We start from the raw sequence: 16,923 nt of genomic DNA, 5'->3' as shown, positions 1-16,923 counted from the left end.
TCAATAGTGGAAATTTGATGACTAATTGTGTATTAAAAACAACAGTCTAGTTGATGGTACAGGTTCTTTGCTTACCCATGTGTCGGAAAGGAGTATGTCAGGTATCTAAGAGAAGGCACTAGAGCAGAGTTGTTAGTACAGGTTCTGTTATTGTACACTTTGTTCTTCTGAAATTTGACTCAGTGATTGTCTGAAATCAGGCCTCCCATCTGGTGCTCAGCTCATGCTGTTGTTAATCTGATGCATGCACTATGTCGTTCCACAGCTCTTCAGGCTCTGATTGTCAGTCTCGTTTCTAGAGCTGGTGCTTGCTTTTGTAACAATAGGCCGTGATTCAGCAAAGCACTTAAGCGTGGGCTTAAGTCCCATTGACTGCACTGGTATTTAATGACTTTGCTGAATTGGGGCCATCGTACTGACGCTCTTATGCAGGCACCAGTCACAATTTCAACAGCTGTCCATGGAACCCTAGCATAGGAACTCTATGAGGCAGTGTTGCCTAGTGCATAAAGCACTGGACTAGGACTCAGAAGACCTGGCTTCTATTCCTAGCTTTGCCACTGACTGGTTGGGAGACCTTGGGCAAGTCCCTGTCTCATTCTCAGCCTCAGTTTCCCCATCTATACAATGGAGATAATGATACTAATCTCCTTGGGAAAGTGATTTGAAATCTCTGAATGAAAAGAACTAGGCATTATTATTTTGAGCTGCCCATCTAGCAAAGCTACAGATGACTTTATGCATGTACAATTGTGTGCCTAACTGAGGGCCTCCGGACTATGGATGTTACTGGGAGTTGCAGATGCTCAGCGTGTCTCGTGATCGGGTGCTGAGAGCGCGGTTAGGTTGGCAATTGGGGATGCAGAATCTCTTATCTCCATGTGCACTGGACACTAACGTTGCTCCTGGTTTGGGTGCACAGTTCTCTTCACCGCTTGTGTTTGTTTTGGGGCTAAAGTGCATTTCCTGATGGTGTAGCCAAGGTCAACATTTTCAAATGTGGAGCCCCAAGAGCTGGGCACTAATTACATAGGGCCTGATGCAGGAAACCATTTCAGCACATGCTTCACTTTAAGGTCATTGACTTCATGTACTTAAAGTTCAGCACATGCTTATGTGCTTTCCTGGACCAGGTCCTTCTGTAGGCCGCAAGTGCTCATGTCAGAACCAAATTAGGCTGGTTAGTGCCTAGGTCAGCACGGAGATGTCTACAATAGCGATCTGGGTTTAAATAGCTTTGAGGTCCTCCCATTCAGAAATACTGAGCATCCTCAGCTCCCGCAGCTGTCAGCAGGAATGGGGGTTCTCGGCACTCGGGGCCTCATTTCAGGCCTCCCACTTGGCAGTGGTGGCTGGGTTGCTCCAGTATAGCTGGGAGGTTGAGCGCAGAAGATAACGGCAGTTTGGCTTTGTTGGGATTAACCCCCCACCCTTCTCTCTCCAGCTGGCTCTGGCCGATGCTGAGAGTGCAGGGCCCCTCTCACTGGACAGTGTGAGGGCGACAGGTGCAGAAGACCTTGGCAGACAAACCTCCCCTTTGCGCTCTAGCTCTTCACATCACCGGCGGGCGTCGCCGTCCCGCGCCCACTCCCCATTGCACCAGGATGCTGTGCTGCAAGCCGTGCAGAGTGCCCTCCAGAGGCGACAGCAGCGTGAGCAGGTGAGGACACTGCCTCAAGCTCTGGGCAGCCCCTCTCATTCCACTCAGAGTCAGCATCCCAGGAAGTCTCTGCCGACAGACTGGGGCTGGTTTCCCTGAGGAGCAAAGTGATGGCATTGCATCCAGTGGACGGCTGCATCCCAAAACGTCTGGGGGGGATGAAAAGAGGAGAGGCAGCTCCGTCAGTCTCAGAGGCGGGGGCTGGGAGGGCAGGATCAACAGCTAACGGAAGGGCAGGCATGAAGGGAATGAGCGTAGACATGATTTCTTGGAGTGTCGTTACTGTGCTGGATGGACTGGCCAGCCACAGCCTTTAGTAGTGGACCAGGCATATTGACCTGCAATTCCTTGTCATCTCCAACTTCCCTATGTTCACCCACAGAACCACCCACAAGGGAAACTGGGGAGCTCAGGAGCGTCTCTCCAGATAAGAGAACCTGCTTGGGGCCTTGTGCTGCTTAGGTGCTGACAGGGGGACAAATAACATGGGAGGAGCAAAGGAACACGCCAAAGGAGAGAGCATGAGATGGAGAAGGAAAAGGAAAGGCCAGAGCCATGAGGGTGCCACTCCAAGGGGCTGTGGAGAGCCAGAAGATGGGGCACAGAGGTGTCAGTTACAGTAGACTGGGCCCAGCTCCTGAGTGTGTGGCTCCGTCAGCCCCCACTCCCTTTCGCACCAGGGGCAGGTGTCAATAGACATGCAAGGAGGGTCTACTTTACAGCACCTTGCAGGCCACCGATGACCTCAGCCTGAAGGCTCCAGCCAGGGTTGTCTCAGCATCTCCATGTGAGCCCCAGCCCTAGTCTCTTGTTGCCTGGAGCAGCAGGAGTGGGAAGCACCAGCCCAGAGATGGGAGCGTGTGCTGGGTGGGGCTGGGCTATCCCATGAGTGGTGATGGAGCCCCCAGATAGAAGGGTAGTGGTTGTACCACCATGCCGTGAGGGTGAGGGGATGTAACACTGGGGCACAGGGGAGGGTCTGGGGGACTTACTAGGGGTGAAGAGGAGCCATGGAGCAGCCCTTCAGCCAGTGCAGCTTATTGTTTGGGCCTGGTTTGAAAGTGGCATCAGGCCTGGCCTTGGAGGGGAGAAGGTCAGCAAGGCACAGCTGCTAGCTCAGGGGTCGGGGGGGCTGAGTTTAAGCCATGTGATGCAGCCTTGAGTAAGTTAGGTACCTGCATCTCAGGATCTGCCTTTCACTCACTCACCAGGATAGCTGGGCTCTGGCCCTGTGTGCGCATGCACTGTGCCATATAAAGCAGCGTGTAATTTGCTCTTTACCCTTGTGCCTTATTTTCCATTCTGTGGCTAGGAATTGCAATTGCAACTGGAGTCCGCCCAGGACATGCTGGGGGCCGTCAGGAAGCAACTGTCCAATTGCCAGCAGGAGGTGCAGGTGGCAGAGCAGCAGCTGCAGGAGCAGAGGCAGGAGCGTGAGGAGCTGGCCAGAGCCCTGCAGGATTGCAGGCGGGACTTGCAGCACTGTAAATCCTCAGTGGAGATTCTCAGCAGGTGCACATGGGAGCAGGATACGGGGGATCAATAATTACTGTCAGGAGCCACCATACCCCTGGCGTGGCCTGGCTGAGGACGGAGTCACTCTTCCACCCCCAAGAGTAATGCACGTGACAAGCCTGTGGTATGGTCCAGATTGGAAAGGGTGTCACTCCATAGTGCTGTGTTCAGGATTAAACAACCCCTGCAGATGTTCAGCCTTTGGAGTCTCAGTCCAAGCAAAAGGGAACCGGCCCATTGCAGGTCTCTGGCATTTTGGGCTCACTCAGACTGCTCATATTACTGGAGCTGGTCTAAACATTTTGCTCCAAACTTTTATTGGACAAAAATATGGCTGTCTTTGGAAATTAACATTTTCACGGAAAAGTTTTGTTTTCTTTTATTAATCTTCTGGGTTTTTAACCAACAAAATCCAGTTATTTCAGCTTTGGGGCTTTTGATTTCTTCCTTTCCCCTTCTCTCCTTTTCCCCATATGGGGAAAAAGGGGAGAGAAAGGGGAAAAACCTCCAACATCAAAACCTCAGCTTCCTGCTTCAAAAAACAAAACAAAGACATCATTTTTGTTCTTTGTTTTTGACAAAAAAGGAAAATTTCAGATTAATTTGTGAAACACGTTTCAACATCCATTTGTGAGCAGCTCTCCATTTTAAGGAGACATAGGTAATGAGACCCAATCATGTATACAGACATGCACTGGTGAGCAGGCAGAGAGGAGAATGAGTCCTGTCCTCCATGCAAGCAGAAGGTTCTGAGGAGCTTCCAGTCTGAGGACTGGGGCTGCAGATGTGACTCCACCAGATGTTGCATCCTCGCAGACCCTCCCACCTGCCTCCTCTGGTCACCAGCCCGTAAGAGAAGGTTCAGAATAGTCATGCCACTGAAATTCCTGATGGGAAGAGCAAAGAGATTGAAACCAGGATGTTTCAACAAAGTTACCCTGCATGGTTTCGTTGTGTTGGGTACTCAGAGCGATCTGCACAACAGAGCTGAGACATAAGGATGTTTCTGTAGGTTCTTCCTTTGTTCTGGGGAGCCCAGAAACCTCACCAATCCTGGATCTCGGAGAAACGGCAGCTCTGTGCAGTGCTGGGATGCATCATTCTCTTATGTCTGGCTTGTGCACCAACCTTTTTTCCAGGGTGAAACTGGTGGATGCTGATTGTTCCAACATTTAATTCTGTGTCAGTGTCACGGGCCCGTGGATGTGTTATCAGCTGGGATTGAACCTAAATCCAAGGGGATGTCTTCACTGCAATAATGGGGTGTGACAGCAGTCGAGCAGACATCCCCATGCTGCTCAGGTACAAAGGTGCAAAGCTGCAGCAGCACACATTGTACAGGCCTGCCCAGGGTTCTGGGTAATTACTCGTGGGGCTAGCCTGTGCTGAGCTTCTAACACCGTTGGTCTGGAAGCAGCAGGGGAATCCAGGACTCTTACTTGGTCCAGCCACTGGGGGGGCAGAGAGGCCCACCATCGATGTGGGTGACATTATCACAGGGCCAGATTGGTGACTCACAGTTTCCCTTCCCCCCCCTCAGGGAGAAGGAGACCAGAGAGGCCATGGTGGGAACTCTGAGCGAGCAGGTGGACTCCTCCCATCTGGAGGTGGAAAGGCTGAGGACACGCACCATGGAGCTGCAGAGGCAGCAAAGCCTCCTGGAGGAGCAGAAGGAGGAGCTGGCAAAGGAGCGGGAGAGAGTGAGAAAGGAGCTGGAGCAAGGGTGAGGTGCCTCACATCTGCCCACATTACTATGGCATGCAGGGCAGTCCTGCTAGGCGGAGAGGGTGCTGATTCCCCACTCCACGCTGATGTAATGGACAGTGCTAGGGGAGATGGCCCAGCATCCCCCTGGTAGGGAACCCACTTGGAGCCATGCCCACCTGACACTGAAGTGATGCAGGACTGGGGCTCAGCCTTGACTGAAAGGTAGCAGTGAAGCAGGCGTGGCTGGGGAGCTGCTCACAATGTACATGACTGTAGGTTTCATTGCTATGGGGGAGTAAGCCCAGCTAGTCATTTACAACGATGCGAAGGAAGCGTAAACTCCTCCCAGATCAGAGTGGCAGCGTTCACAGCCACACAGCGCTCGCGTGGCAAATGGCGCAGGCCAGCGGAGAAGTAAGGCCCTAGACTTCGCTGGAGAAATCATTTTCCTCCCTTTTGCATGACTCCTGTAGGCAGAGGTCCCTGGAGCAGTTAGAAGAGAAGACCTCAGCCTTGAAGAAGGAGCTGGTGGTGGTAAAGGAGTCCTTGAACCAGGCCATCCTGGAGAAGGACGTGCTGGAGAATGAGAAGGAATGTGTAAGCTGTGCTCTGTCTAAAGTAAGAATGGCGATGGTGTCCTAGGAGCTTGGCTAGCAATCAGCTGTTTCATGCACTTCACAGGCCAGTGTGTTCCCTTACCAAAGGCATTTTTCCTCATCTACCCCACTGTTACTTCTCCTGTCAGTTCACCTCCTCTGGGGAACCGAGTTTGGGTTTGTACCGCACTGTTCATGCTCAGCTTTTCCAAAAGCACTTAGAAGTGATGAGCTAGATCCTATTGCCAGGCCGTGGCCGGCAGGCAAACAGAACAGCTGTAACTTATCACCCAGAGAGCCCTGGGCCTGGGGTCATCAACCTGTGATCCCATCTCCAGTGGGAAAATGCCAGTGGATCCTTACTTCCCACCTGGATTCCCACTAGAACGTGACTGATGGAATGCTAATGTGTCTGGTATGAACGACAGCATCTCTGACGGCGAAGCATCACTCTGTCTCTGAACCGCATTATCAGCACAGACCATGAACCCAAATCCTAGTAGGAGACCTGAATCCATGGAAGTGGGATTTTCAAACCACCCACCTGCTTTAGGAGTAGGAGTCCCATTTCCTTTCAGTGAGACTTGGGCTCCTAAGTAGAACCAGATGGGTTTTTTGTCTGAAACTTGTTTCAGAAAAAAAAATGCAGATTTGCTGACGCCAAAATGATTTGCAGATTTGTGTCAGCGACGCTGAATTGCTTGGGCTTGAAATATTTCCTTTTGAAAAAGTTGAAATATTTTGTTTCAACATTTTTGAAGCGAAACATTTTGATTGTTTGAACTGAGTTTTCACTGAGAAATTTTGTTCAATTTAATTTTTAAAAGATTAAAAAATGTGAAACATTCAAAATGCAAATGAAATGTTTCATTTGACCAGAAATGAATTTTTCCCCCCACTTTTCTTTTTGTCAAAAAAATTTCATTTTTGGGTCAACCCAAAACAATTTTTTTTCTGATTTTTTGGAACCTAAATGAATAGGTTCCGCCCTACTCTGAAGTCACTGAGGCTATGTTGGAATCCCACCCAGTCTTCCAGCCTGAAGGCGGGAGTGACACCGGCTGAGTTGTATGGCAAGCAGGAGGCGCAAAGTCCTTGTCCATTGGCATTAGTTTCTCACACAGCCATAGGGGCTGGGAGGACAGGGCTCTGGGAGAGTGGTGGGTGAGATGCCAGTGCATGGCATGACATCATTAGGAGCTGATATTTCAAAATGGAAAATGTGTTACAAGTTCATTTCTTTGCTTGGAAATAACATGCCCACCACAGGCATGACTCAATGCCTGTTGAAGTCAGTGGGTGTTAAACTGGGCTCCAGTGAATAACTACTGAGCAGCAGCCATCCCTATGACAATAGCAGAATTATCTGCCCAGAGCTAAATCCATGCACCAATAATTCTGTTAGGCAGCATTTTCAGAGGTACTAACTTTTCCAAACTAGTATATTCCTTGCCACATAATAATAGCACTGGCTTGCAACAACTGTGTCAGATCACACTTCACCTTCAGTGGGGTGGGGGATGTCCCGACTGGGGAACATGTTTTTTTTCCCAGGAAAGAAGGGTTTCCCTGTCTCACTCAATAGTGTTCGCTCTTCTAGGAAATCCTAGAGAGCAACTAGCAGTGAGCTGAGGGTAGAATGGGTGGGAGAGCTTTTTAGAAATGTCCTAACCCCAGATGAGTAACATCATATAGAGCTTGCTGTCAACAATTCCTTTGCAGGGGCTGAAGTACCGTGCCCCATCACTGTAGGTGCAGTCTGCTGGATTGCTTGCTGACCCAGCAGAGTGGACCTTACCCAAAGGGTCCGTCAGGAAGCATGTGCAGGTCTAACTTATGGCACTTAGTAACAGTGGCCGGGCTAGCGAAGGAGTCTGGCACCCATGTGCTGGTCTTGTCTGTGGGTGAAATGAGCTATAGGGTTCAAGTGTGGCACAGCTGGCATGGGAGGCAAGCCCCCAGGAGGAATTCTCGTTAATGTATCAGTAGCCATTGGCCTGGCTGAGAATTTCAGAGGCTCCACAGTGACAGTAGGAACCTGGGAACAAATCTTGTTAGTATTTGATACAGCCTTGCAAAGACCAGAAAGCTGTAGCATCCCAGTCCGAACTGGCACTGTTCAGCCCCCATCGGGATGTACCCTGTTGTGGGGACATGAGTTGCAGGAGGCATTGGGCACTCATTGGGGTGAGTTCAATGGGAGTTTTGCGTGAGGATGGACTGTGGGATTTGGCTCACAGATTGCCCGGGTCTGCTCCCTATGAACCACATAGTGGGATCTGCAGCTGTAGCAGCCTAACCACTAGCTTCCCACCAGATGAACTCAGAGCATCCCAAACCCTTCTGATATCAGTGCTTCAACCCTAGCGTGAATTGCAGAGCCCAGGCCAGAGACTTCCTTGCACTGTGCCTCAGTTCATCACTAGAGTGGAGCAGAGGCGCCTGAATCTCGGGGACAAGGAAGGTTTTACCTCACTGTGGTTGGAAAAACTCCCAGCCAGTGTTTAAGTGCTGAGGTCTCCCTTCTCCCCAGGCCAAGACCAACAGTGCTAAGCTAGAACTAGCCATAAACAAGCTGAGATCGGAGGACTCTGAGCTGAGAGACTCACTGGCCAAGATGGGGGCTCTGGCTGAAGGTCTTGCCCAGGACAAGGTCAACCTCAACCACCTTCTCTTGCAGGTAACAGACCTTACCCTGCCCATGGCCTCCACAGCAACACCTACACTCACCTCACATGCGCTCTGCCCCGTGCCCCTCACAAACACCCCAGCCTACACCCTCCATGCTACCCCTGTGTCCATCACACAGCCCTGCCCACGCACCCCCTGTGCCCATCACAAACATCCACCTACATCCTCTGTGCTGCCCCTATGCCGCTCACACACCCCTGCCCTGCACTCTGCCCTGCACTCTGCCCCTGTGCTGCTCACACGCCCCCGCCCTGCGCTCAGCCCCTGTGCCCATCACACACCCCCACCCTGTGCTCTGGCCCTGTGCCCATCCCAAACACCCTAGCCTACGTCCTGTGCTCTGCCCCTGTACACCTCACACCCCCACCTGCACTCTGCCCGTGCCCCCACATGCTCCTGCCCTGTGCTCTGCCCCTGTGCCCCTCACATGCCGACCCCCAGCCCATGACCTGCGTTCTGTCACTCAGCACTGGCCCACAGGAGCTGGTTCCATTATTCCATGCCAGAGCACTGTTAGGTACCCAGCCAAGATGTGCCAGCTGCAGGGCATCACCACAGCCCAGCCCAGGGAAGTGCCTCTCACTCCTTTGAAAGGGGCAGTTCCTGAACTTGGCTACAAGGTGCATGTGTCTGGGTGGGAAGGGTTAGGTCCCTTTGAGTGGGCTGTGCCCCTCCCTTCTCCACGGGCCCTCCCCGCCCCCCCCATCCCCCACTCCCCAGAGCATCTCCCCTCCCTGCTCTCATTCAGCTCCTCTCTCCCTGGCCTCCTTCTTGCTTCTCCCACTGCCAGGTCTGAGTTAGGGTTGGGGATATATTCCCTATCCAGGGAACATCCCCAGGCTGAGAACGGATCCCTCATGGCAACAGCAACTGTCCTCTCTGCAGCTGAGCTTCTAACAGCAGGCTAGCTCCAACTCTAGACCCCCCTGCCCTTCACTCTTGTCAAGTCTGTAGGGTATTTCCTCCCGGGGCTGGCCCCTTATCCCACTGCCCTCTCTTTGGCTTTTGGGTGTGGTGAAGCTGGAGGAGGAGAAGAGCTCGCTGCTGGAGCAGAGACGGGAGCTGGAGCAGGAGCGAGCTGGCCTACGAGAGCAATTGGCACACCTGGAGCAGGAGCTGGCATGGATTAGCGCAGCCAGGCAGGAGCTGGAGCAGAGCTTCCAGGTGGCAGAGGAGAGGCAAGAGGCACTGGGGGAAGAGATGAGGTTGCTGCGCAGGGAAAAAGCCCAGCTGCAGGATCACCTGACGCAGGTGAGAGCAGGCCCAGGTGGGGACCTGCCCCAGATAACGCTCCCTCCCTGCACACTGCTGTGCAAGAGCCAGGCTTCCCTTTGTGGCAAAGGTCTTCCTCCCCCATGCCTGCTCTTCTCCATTCCTTGCTCGTGGTGGCTTTGCTGTCAGCCAGCTGGTTCCTGGGGAAACTGTGAGCCACAGGAGCAGACTGGGAAAAAGTTGGGGACGCAGAGAGCAAATCCCACCAAGAAATGACCTACCCCACCTGTATCCCTGGCGCAGAATACTGTCCTGGTGTGCCTGGCTGGCAAGGTGAGGAGGGTCCGAGGGGGACTAGCCCTCCCATGGGCATCTGCCTCCCTCCCTCTCTGCTGCCTGCAGTAGGGGTAGCCAGCAAAAGGGACTCCGGGAGCGTGGAGGGCCCAGTCACACCCTTTGCTCTCTAGCTTTGCTCACCTTCCTTTCTCGCTCTTCCAAGGCGAGCAGCCAGCAGCACACTCTGAGTGAGCAGCTGGCGCACAGTCACCAGGAGCTGGAGATTCAGGCCGATGCCCTGCTCCGCACTGCCCAGGAGAAGGAGGAGCTCGCTAAGGAGAAGGCACAGCTGGCTGTGGAGTTCAGTGTACTGGAGAGGCAGAGAAAGGGCCTGCTGGAAGAGACAGACATGCTCAGGTACCCCCTCGTTGCTCTTCAGATCCTGGGAGACTGGCAGAGTCCTGTGGGTCACCTGGAGGCTGGCTAGTCTCTTATTTTGGGGAGGGAGGGCTGTTAAGGGGTGCCATGGCAGGGGAGAGAAGGTCTCTTCTCTGTGCCAGGAGCTTCTTGCTCTGGTGCTCCCAGGGCTACCTGCTGGTAAGAGGCTGGGAACAGCCCAGATCAGTAATGGAGATAGACCAGAAGGGGCCATTCCCGATGGGGGAAGGCAAGGAATGCCAGGAGCCCCGCTTCTGCCCAACATGCTCCCCATCCCTGCTGCTGCATCCACTCCTCTCCCTCCTGCTGAGGGGCACAGGGGGGCAACTGGTACCCAGCAGCAATGCAGAGCAAGGGAGAGAGTTTCCAGCTAAGCCCACACAGCCAATGGCCAGCTGGGAGGGTGGCTGTTCTCAGCCACTACCAACCTAGGTGGGGAGACATGATGCCCACACTCCCTTGGGCTGGTGGGAATGCCATGCCAGCTGGCCTGAGCAGTCATTCACCATGCAGAGGCCTCGCTCCAGCTTCCTAGGCAGTTTGAATGAAAGGATTGTTAATGCTTCACAGTCCTGGTTCTCCTCTGCCACACCCTGGTGGAAATGAAGCCTCACCTGCACAGGAGGAAGTGGAGTTCTGCCCCCCAACCATAATCTCTGGGCGAGGAGAGCCAGCCCCGTGCCCTGGTTCTGCCCAGACACGCTGACACAGCCATCACATGTGTGACAGCCAGTATCAGCCACGCTCATGTGGAATTGCTCCCATACTTAGTGGCTGGGGGCAGCTCCACAGGGCCTGCTGCTGGGAACACATGTGGTGAATGGAGAACAGGAGAGAGGCCCCAAGGAAGCCTGTTTGTGGCAGATGTTCATACAGGGCACACACGGCATTCAAGCTGTGGCTGGGACAGCGCTGCATGGCTCATAGCTGAGCCATAAAGGCCTCGGGGCTCAGCACAATCAAAGCTCCAACTAATTCACTGGAGATCAGGGAAGTGATAGCCTCCATCACTGGCCCTGATTCTTTGCTGTTGTGCCACAGAGCTGAAAAGGACTCACTGGAGATCAGCCTTTTTGAGATGCAGGAGCTAGCAGCACAGCTGGAAGTCCAGAAGGAAAAGCTGGAAGGGGAGAATCAGAGCCTTGACCAGACAAGGCACATGCTTCAAGGTAAAGTGTATGTTACTGCCAACCCCCATTTCCCTTCTGTCTGTGGCTTCAGCTCCTGAGCTCAGTACCCCGCCCAAGTGGAGCCATGCCCATGTCCCCTGCCTTGTGGTATCATGGAGCCCCAGGCCCCATGGCCTGCAGCAGAGAGTAATGCCCGCATTGCACACCTGAGTGCGCTTTACGCAAGCAGGACCCTGGGAGCCTCACAAGGGTTTCTTTGGTCCACAGTGGAGGTGGAGAAGGCCCAGCAGGAGCTGGAGCTGCAGGACACCACCCGGAGGCAGGATATAGAGTCACTGAAGCAGCAGCTGGCGCAGATGGAACAAGAGACTCAGCTGTCTCTGAAGAACCAGAAGAAGGCCCATGAGGAGGACCTGGCATGGCTGAAACAGGAGAAGGTGAGAGCTGCAGCCTCCAGCCTCAGTGAGAGAGGAGCCCTACTGGGCTGCAAACTGCAACTAGACATATTTGCAGTAGAAATGAGGCAAACAGGTAGCATCGAGGATAACGTAACCATGGGTTGTCTTACCCAGGGCATGGCGAACCCTGGGTAACGTATCATCAGGCTCCCTACCCAGGGCATGGTGACCCCTGGTTAACATACTATGGGACTCCTTATGACAGGCCCGGCGACCCCTCGGTAATGTACCATGATGCGCCTTACTCAGTGCACAGCGACACATGGGTAATTTACCATGGGGCACCTTACCCACGGCACGGTGACCCGTAGGTAATGTACCATAGGGTGCCTTAGCGCACGGCGCCTCCTCGGTAAGGTACTATGGGGCCCATTACCCAGGGCACAGCAACCCCTGGGTAATGTACTATGTGATGCCTTACGCAGGGCACACTGACCCCTGGGTAACATACCATGGGGCGCCTCACCAGGGGCACAGTGCCCCATAGTTTAGGTACCATGCTGTGCCTTACCCAGGACACGACGACCCCTGGGTAACATGCCCTGGGGCACCTAACCCTGGGCATGGTGACCCCTGGGCAACGTATCATGGGGCCCTGTAGTGAGGCTGAGTGGCCTCCCTCTGAGCAGGAGAGAGAGAGGGACGCTTACACGCCCCTTGGAGGGCAGAGCCTAGATCGCCCCGTCCCCCTCACCGGAAGTACCGGGGCGTGGCTGGAAGTATAAAAGGCCAGCCCTGCAGCACAGTTGGGGAAGAGCCGGCGAAGGACGACGACGCTCGGCCTGTTCTCCCGAGGCCCCAAGAGGAACCTGCACCTGGCTGTTCCCGATTTCCAGACGCGGCCAAGGACTGGCCCGGACTACCTGCTGCGGTTTACCCTGAAGAGCCGGAAGAGGCCTGGAGGCCGCAGGTATCAAACCCCGGGGAGGCAGGAAGTAGCACACAGGCAGCCACAGAGCAGCTGACTGCAGAGCCCGGCGTGGCTCAGTTGGTGGGTTGCGGCTAGATCCCTGAAGGCGCAGGGGCAGCCAATCCTGCCCCTGCCAGGGCCCTGGGCTGGGATGCCATGAAGTAGGGTGGGCCCGCGTCCCCCTGCCACCCCACCCTGGGTGGCTGACCCCCGACACGGTGCAAGGAGGCTCTAGCCCAGGACAGGAGCCCCCTTATCACTCACCTGGAAAGACTGTTTGCTGGCTGCCTGGGCCCCGCCCAGGCTAAAGCCAGCCCTGTATGGACTGTTTGTTTGCTGGCTGCCTGGGCTCCACCCAGGCCAGAGCCAACCCTTAAAGACTGTTTGGTTGTTGGCTGCTTGGGCCCTGTCCAGACTGGGGCCACCCCTGATAGACTGTGTTGACGGGCAGACTACTTGAGCTACCCTAGCCCAGGCCAAAGCCTGGTAGTGACGGTTGGTCGCCCAGCCCTATTGTGGGCTCCAAACTAACCTGCAAACCCTGGTCCTGACCAGACTGAGCCAACCTGAGTGGCCTCCCTCCGAGTGGGAGAGCAAGGGACGCTTACACGTGGTGGAGAATGTGGGCATTGTCCCCTCCCCTGAGATAAGGGGACGAGCCGACTGCAAAACTTCATAGAACACCTCCACCCTCCACTGGTATATAGAGGATGGAGGTGGAAAAGTTAATCAAGTGGCTAGCTGAGAGCCAGCAGCAGCAACAGCTGCTGCAACAACTTGGCAGCTGATCCGGGAGTTGGGGGCCCAAAACTGCGAGCAACAACATCAATGCCTGCAGCAGCTTGCAGCTCTTTGGCCAACTCTGGGACCACCCAACCCCAGTGGGGCTACCGGACCTCCTGATCCCGTGGTGTCTGTTCGCCTGACCAAGATGGGGCCTGACGATGACCCTGAGACATTTTTAATTACTTTTGAGAGAGTTGCCCCTGCCACTAAGTGGCCACTGGCCCACTTTGCTGGCACCGTACCTAACGGGCCCGGCCCAAGCTGCCTATAGGGCGCTCCCTGTGGCCGAAGCCCATGACCACACACATCTGAAGGCCGCAATTCTCGATGCCTTGGAGATCACTCTCGAGACATTCCGGAGGCAACTACACAAAAAAACACACACGCCAGTAGCCCGACCTAGGGTGGTCACCCAACAGGTGAGAGGCATGCGGGCGGTGGCTACAACCTGAACAGCGTACGGGGGCTGAGGTAGCTGAACAAGTGGTGCTCAAACACTTTCTGCATATCCTTCCAGCACGTGGGAGGGCTTGGGTCATGCGCCACCAACTGACTACGCTAAGCAAGGCTGTTGCTTTGATGGAGGACTTTCTGGTGGCTGAGACCCCTGTAGGGCCAGGGGCCCGTCCTCCAACCACCAAGCTGGTCCAGTCTCGTAAAGAGAAGACCCAGAGGAGCAAGCTCCAACCTGGCCTAAGACCCTTGGATGGATGGGAAGTTGGCCCAGCCTGACAAAGGCCCCAGGGAGAGTGGGGCCCACTGCTAGATGCCCCCACCGAAAGGAGACTCGAGGCCACAGAGGCGCCAGCCTCAGCAATCCCTGCACTGGACCCGCCCTGACACCCTGGACTCGGCCCCTGCTTCACCTGTGGTCGCTTTCGACACCTCCGTCAGGAGTGCCCGATGATGGACTGTACTTCTGGGCAGGTCTGTTTGGGGAAGGCCTGGGCCCATAAACAACCCTTGGGTAAGTTGACTGTTCTCATTACAGTGAATGGAGCAACCGTCTCTGTGCTCATTGACTTGGGGTGTGGGCAGACACTTGTCCGCCAGGGTCTCACCCCCCTGCCCGAATCACCCCTAGGGGTCATTCAGCTCCAGTGTATCCACGGGGATGTTCCCCCGAGAGCAAAATTATGCAGTGGTTGAGAAGGAAGCACTGGCTGTCAAGTGCCTTAAGATATTATCTTGTAGGCGGCCCCTTCATACTAGTGACTGACCCTGCAGCCTTATGTCTTCACATTTTGACATCGAGCAGGTAAGGACCATGTCAATGCAGACTTTTTCTCCCAGCTGGGGGAGGAGGAGGGTGCCATCTCCTGGTTCCCAGAGATGGACTTGGCAGGGGGGGTGTAGCGAGGCTGAGTGGCCTCCCTCTGAGTGGGAGAGAGAGAGGGACACTTACACGCACCTTGGAAGGTGGAGCCTAGATCTCCCCATCCCCCTCGCCGGAAGTACCAGGATGTGGCCGGAACTATAAAAGGCCGGTCCTGCAGCACAGTTGGGGAAGAGCCGGCCAAGGAAGACGACGCTCGGCCTGTTCTCCCAAGAGGAACCTGCACCTGGCTGTTCCCAATTTCCAGACATGGACAAGGACTGACCCGGAGTACCTGCTGTCTGGCCCGGAGTACCCCCAAGAGCTGGAAGAGGCCTGGAGGCCGCAGGTACCAAACCCCAGGGAGTCAAGAAGTAGCCTAGGGGCAGCCACGGAGCCAATCCTGCCCCTGCCAGGGCCCTGGGCTGGGACACAGTGGAGTAGGGTGGGCCCGCATCCCCCTGCCACCCCACCCCAGGTGGCTGACCCCTCTACACGGTGCAAGGAGGCTCTAGCCAGGACAGGAGCCTCCTTATTACTCACCTGGAAAGACTGTTTGTTTGCTGGCTACCTGAGCTCTACTCCGGCGAGAGCCAGCCCTGTGAAGACTGTTTGCTCGCTGGCTGCCTGGGCTCCACCCAGGCCAGAGCCGGCCCTTAAAGACTGTTTGGTTGTTGGCTGCTTGGGCCCTGCCCAGGCCGGGGCCACCCCAATAGACTGTGTTGACGGGCGGACTTCTTGAGCTACCCCAGCCCAGGCCGAAGCCTGGTAGTGATGGTTGGTCGTCCAGCCCTATTGTGGGCTCCTGGCTAACCTGCAAACCCTGGTCCTGACCAGACTGAGCCAACCTGAGTGGCCTCCCTCCGAGCGGGAGAGCGAAGGACGCCTACACGCCCCTTACCCAGGGCATGATGACCTCTGGGTAACGTACCATGGGCACCTCACCTGGGGCACGGTTGTGATGGTTTCAGTCACAGAGACCCCCTTTGGGACTATCACCTGATGTGCTGAATTTACTTCTGAGCCCGTTTTCCCTGCCAGCTTGGGACTCCAGAACCCTTCCTTGTTGAGCCAGACATGCTAGCCTGCTGCAACACAGACCCAGGTCTGGTCCATGCCCCCAAAGCTGGAGACTTTAACCAAAAACTGCTCAGCAGGTCACCTCTCTCCAGCACCCAGCTCCCAATGGCATCCAAACCCTAAATAAATCAGTTTTACTCTGTATAAAGCTTATACAGGGTAAACTCATAATTTGTACACCCTCTAACACTGGTAGAGAGATATGAACAGGTATTAATCACTTACTTTGTGTTCATTAATAAACAAAAGTGATTTTATTAAGTATAAAAAGTAGGATTTAAGTGGTTTCAAGTAGTAACAGACAGAACAAAGTAAGTTACCAAGCAAAATAAAACAAAACACACAAGTCTAAGACTAATACATTAAGAAACTATTTACAGGTAAAATCTCACCCTCAGATGTTCCCATAAGCTTCTTTCACAGGCTAGACTTCTTCCTAGTCTGGGCCCAAACCTTTCCCCTGGTACAATCTTTGTTAGTTCCAGCTCAGATGGTAACTCGGGGATTTCTCATGACTGGCAGCCTCATTTGTTCTGTTCCACCCCCTTTTATAGCTTTGGCACAAGGCGGGAATCTTTTGTCTCTCTGGATTCCCATCCATCCTTCTAAATAGAAAAGCACCAGGTTTAACATGGATTCCAGTATCAAGTGACATGGTCGCATGTCCTATGAGACTCCAGCCTCCGTTCTTCCAGGGCTGGACCACACACACCCAGGAAGGTTTGCAAGTAATCAGAGCCATTTACAGGCAATTGTCCTACTCAATGGGAGCCATCCAGATTCCAAACCACCATTAATGGCCCACACTTTGCATAATTACAGTAGGACCCCAGAGTTATATTTCATATTCCTAGTTTCAGATACAAGAATGATACATTCATGCAAATAGGATGAACACACTCAGTAGATTATAAGCTTTGTAATGATACCTTACAAGAGTCCTTTTGCCTAAAGCATATTCCAATTACATTATATTCACTCATTAGCAAATTTCCATAGAACATATGGAGTGCAACGTCACAATGGTAACCCCTGATTAACGTACCATGGGGCGCCTTACCTGGGGCACAGTGCCCCTGGGTAATGTATCATGGGGTCCCTTACCCAAGGCATGGCAACCCCTGGGTAATGTTGTGACAGGTTGGATCA

At 54.1% G+C, this 16,923-nt stretch overlaps 1 protein-coding gene across 3 annotated transcripts in view; it reads left to right on the top strand.

The window, feature by feature from the left end:
- The window catches only part of CROCC2 (ciliary rootlet coiled-coil, rootletin family member 2), a 139,662-nt gene that overhangs the window by 44,329 nt on the left and 78,410 nt on the right, over nt 1-16,923 (top strand). For 2 of the 3 annotated variants that reach the window (XM_039486946.1, XM_039486944.1), the window contains exons 12-20: nt 1,445-1,660; nt 2,973-3,172; nt 4,716-4,898; nt 5,356-5,500; nt 8,012-8,158; nt 9,190-9,420; nt 9,881-10,074; nt 11,137-11,264; nt 11,493-11,662. In XM_039486946.1, the coding sequence (XP_039342880.1) occupies nt 1,445-1,660; nt 2,973-3,172; nt 4,716-4,898; nt 5,356-5,500; nt 8,012-8,158; nt 9,190-9,420; nt 9,881-10,074; nt 11,137-11,264; nt 11,493-11,662 (1,614 nt within the window). The remainder of the gene's footprint in view (nt 1-1,444; nt 1,661-2,972; nt 3,173-4,715; nt 4,899-5,355; nt 5,501-8,011; nt 8,159-9,189; nt 9,421-9,880; nt 10,075-11,136; nt 11,265-11,492; nt 11,663-16,923) is intronic. The other variant, XM_039486945.1, reaches the window with a different exon arrangement.

The sequence above is a fragment of the Mauremys reevesii genome, linkage group 9 (genome assembly GCF_016161935.1).
Source record: "Mauremys reevesii isolate NIE-2019 linkage group 9, ASM1616193v1, whole genome shotgun sequence".
Classification (NCBI taxonomy): domain Eukaryota; kingdom Metazoa; phylum Chordata; order Testudines; family Geoemydidae; genus Mauremys; species Mauremys reevesii.
This window is presented reverse-complemented; position numbering and strand designations above follow the sequence as displayed.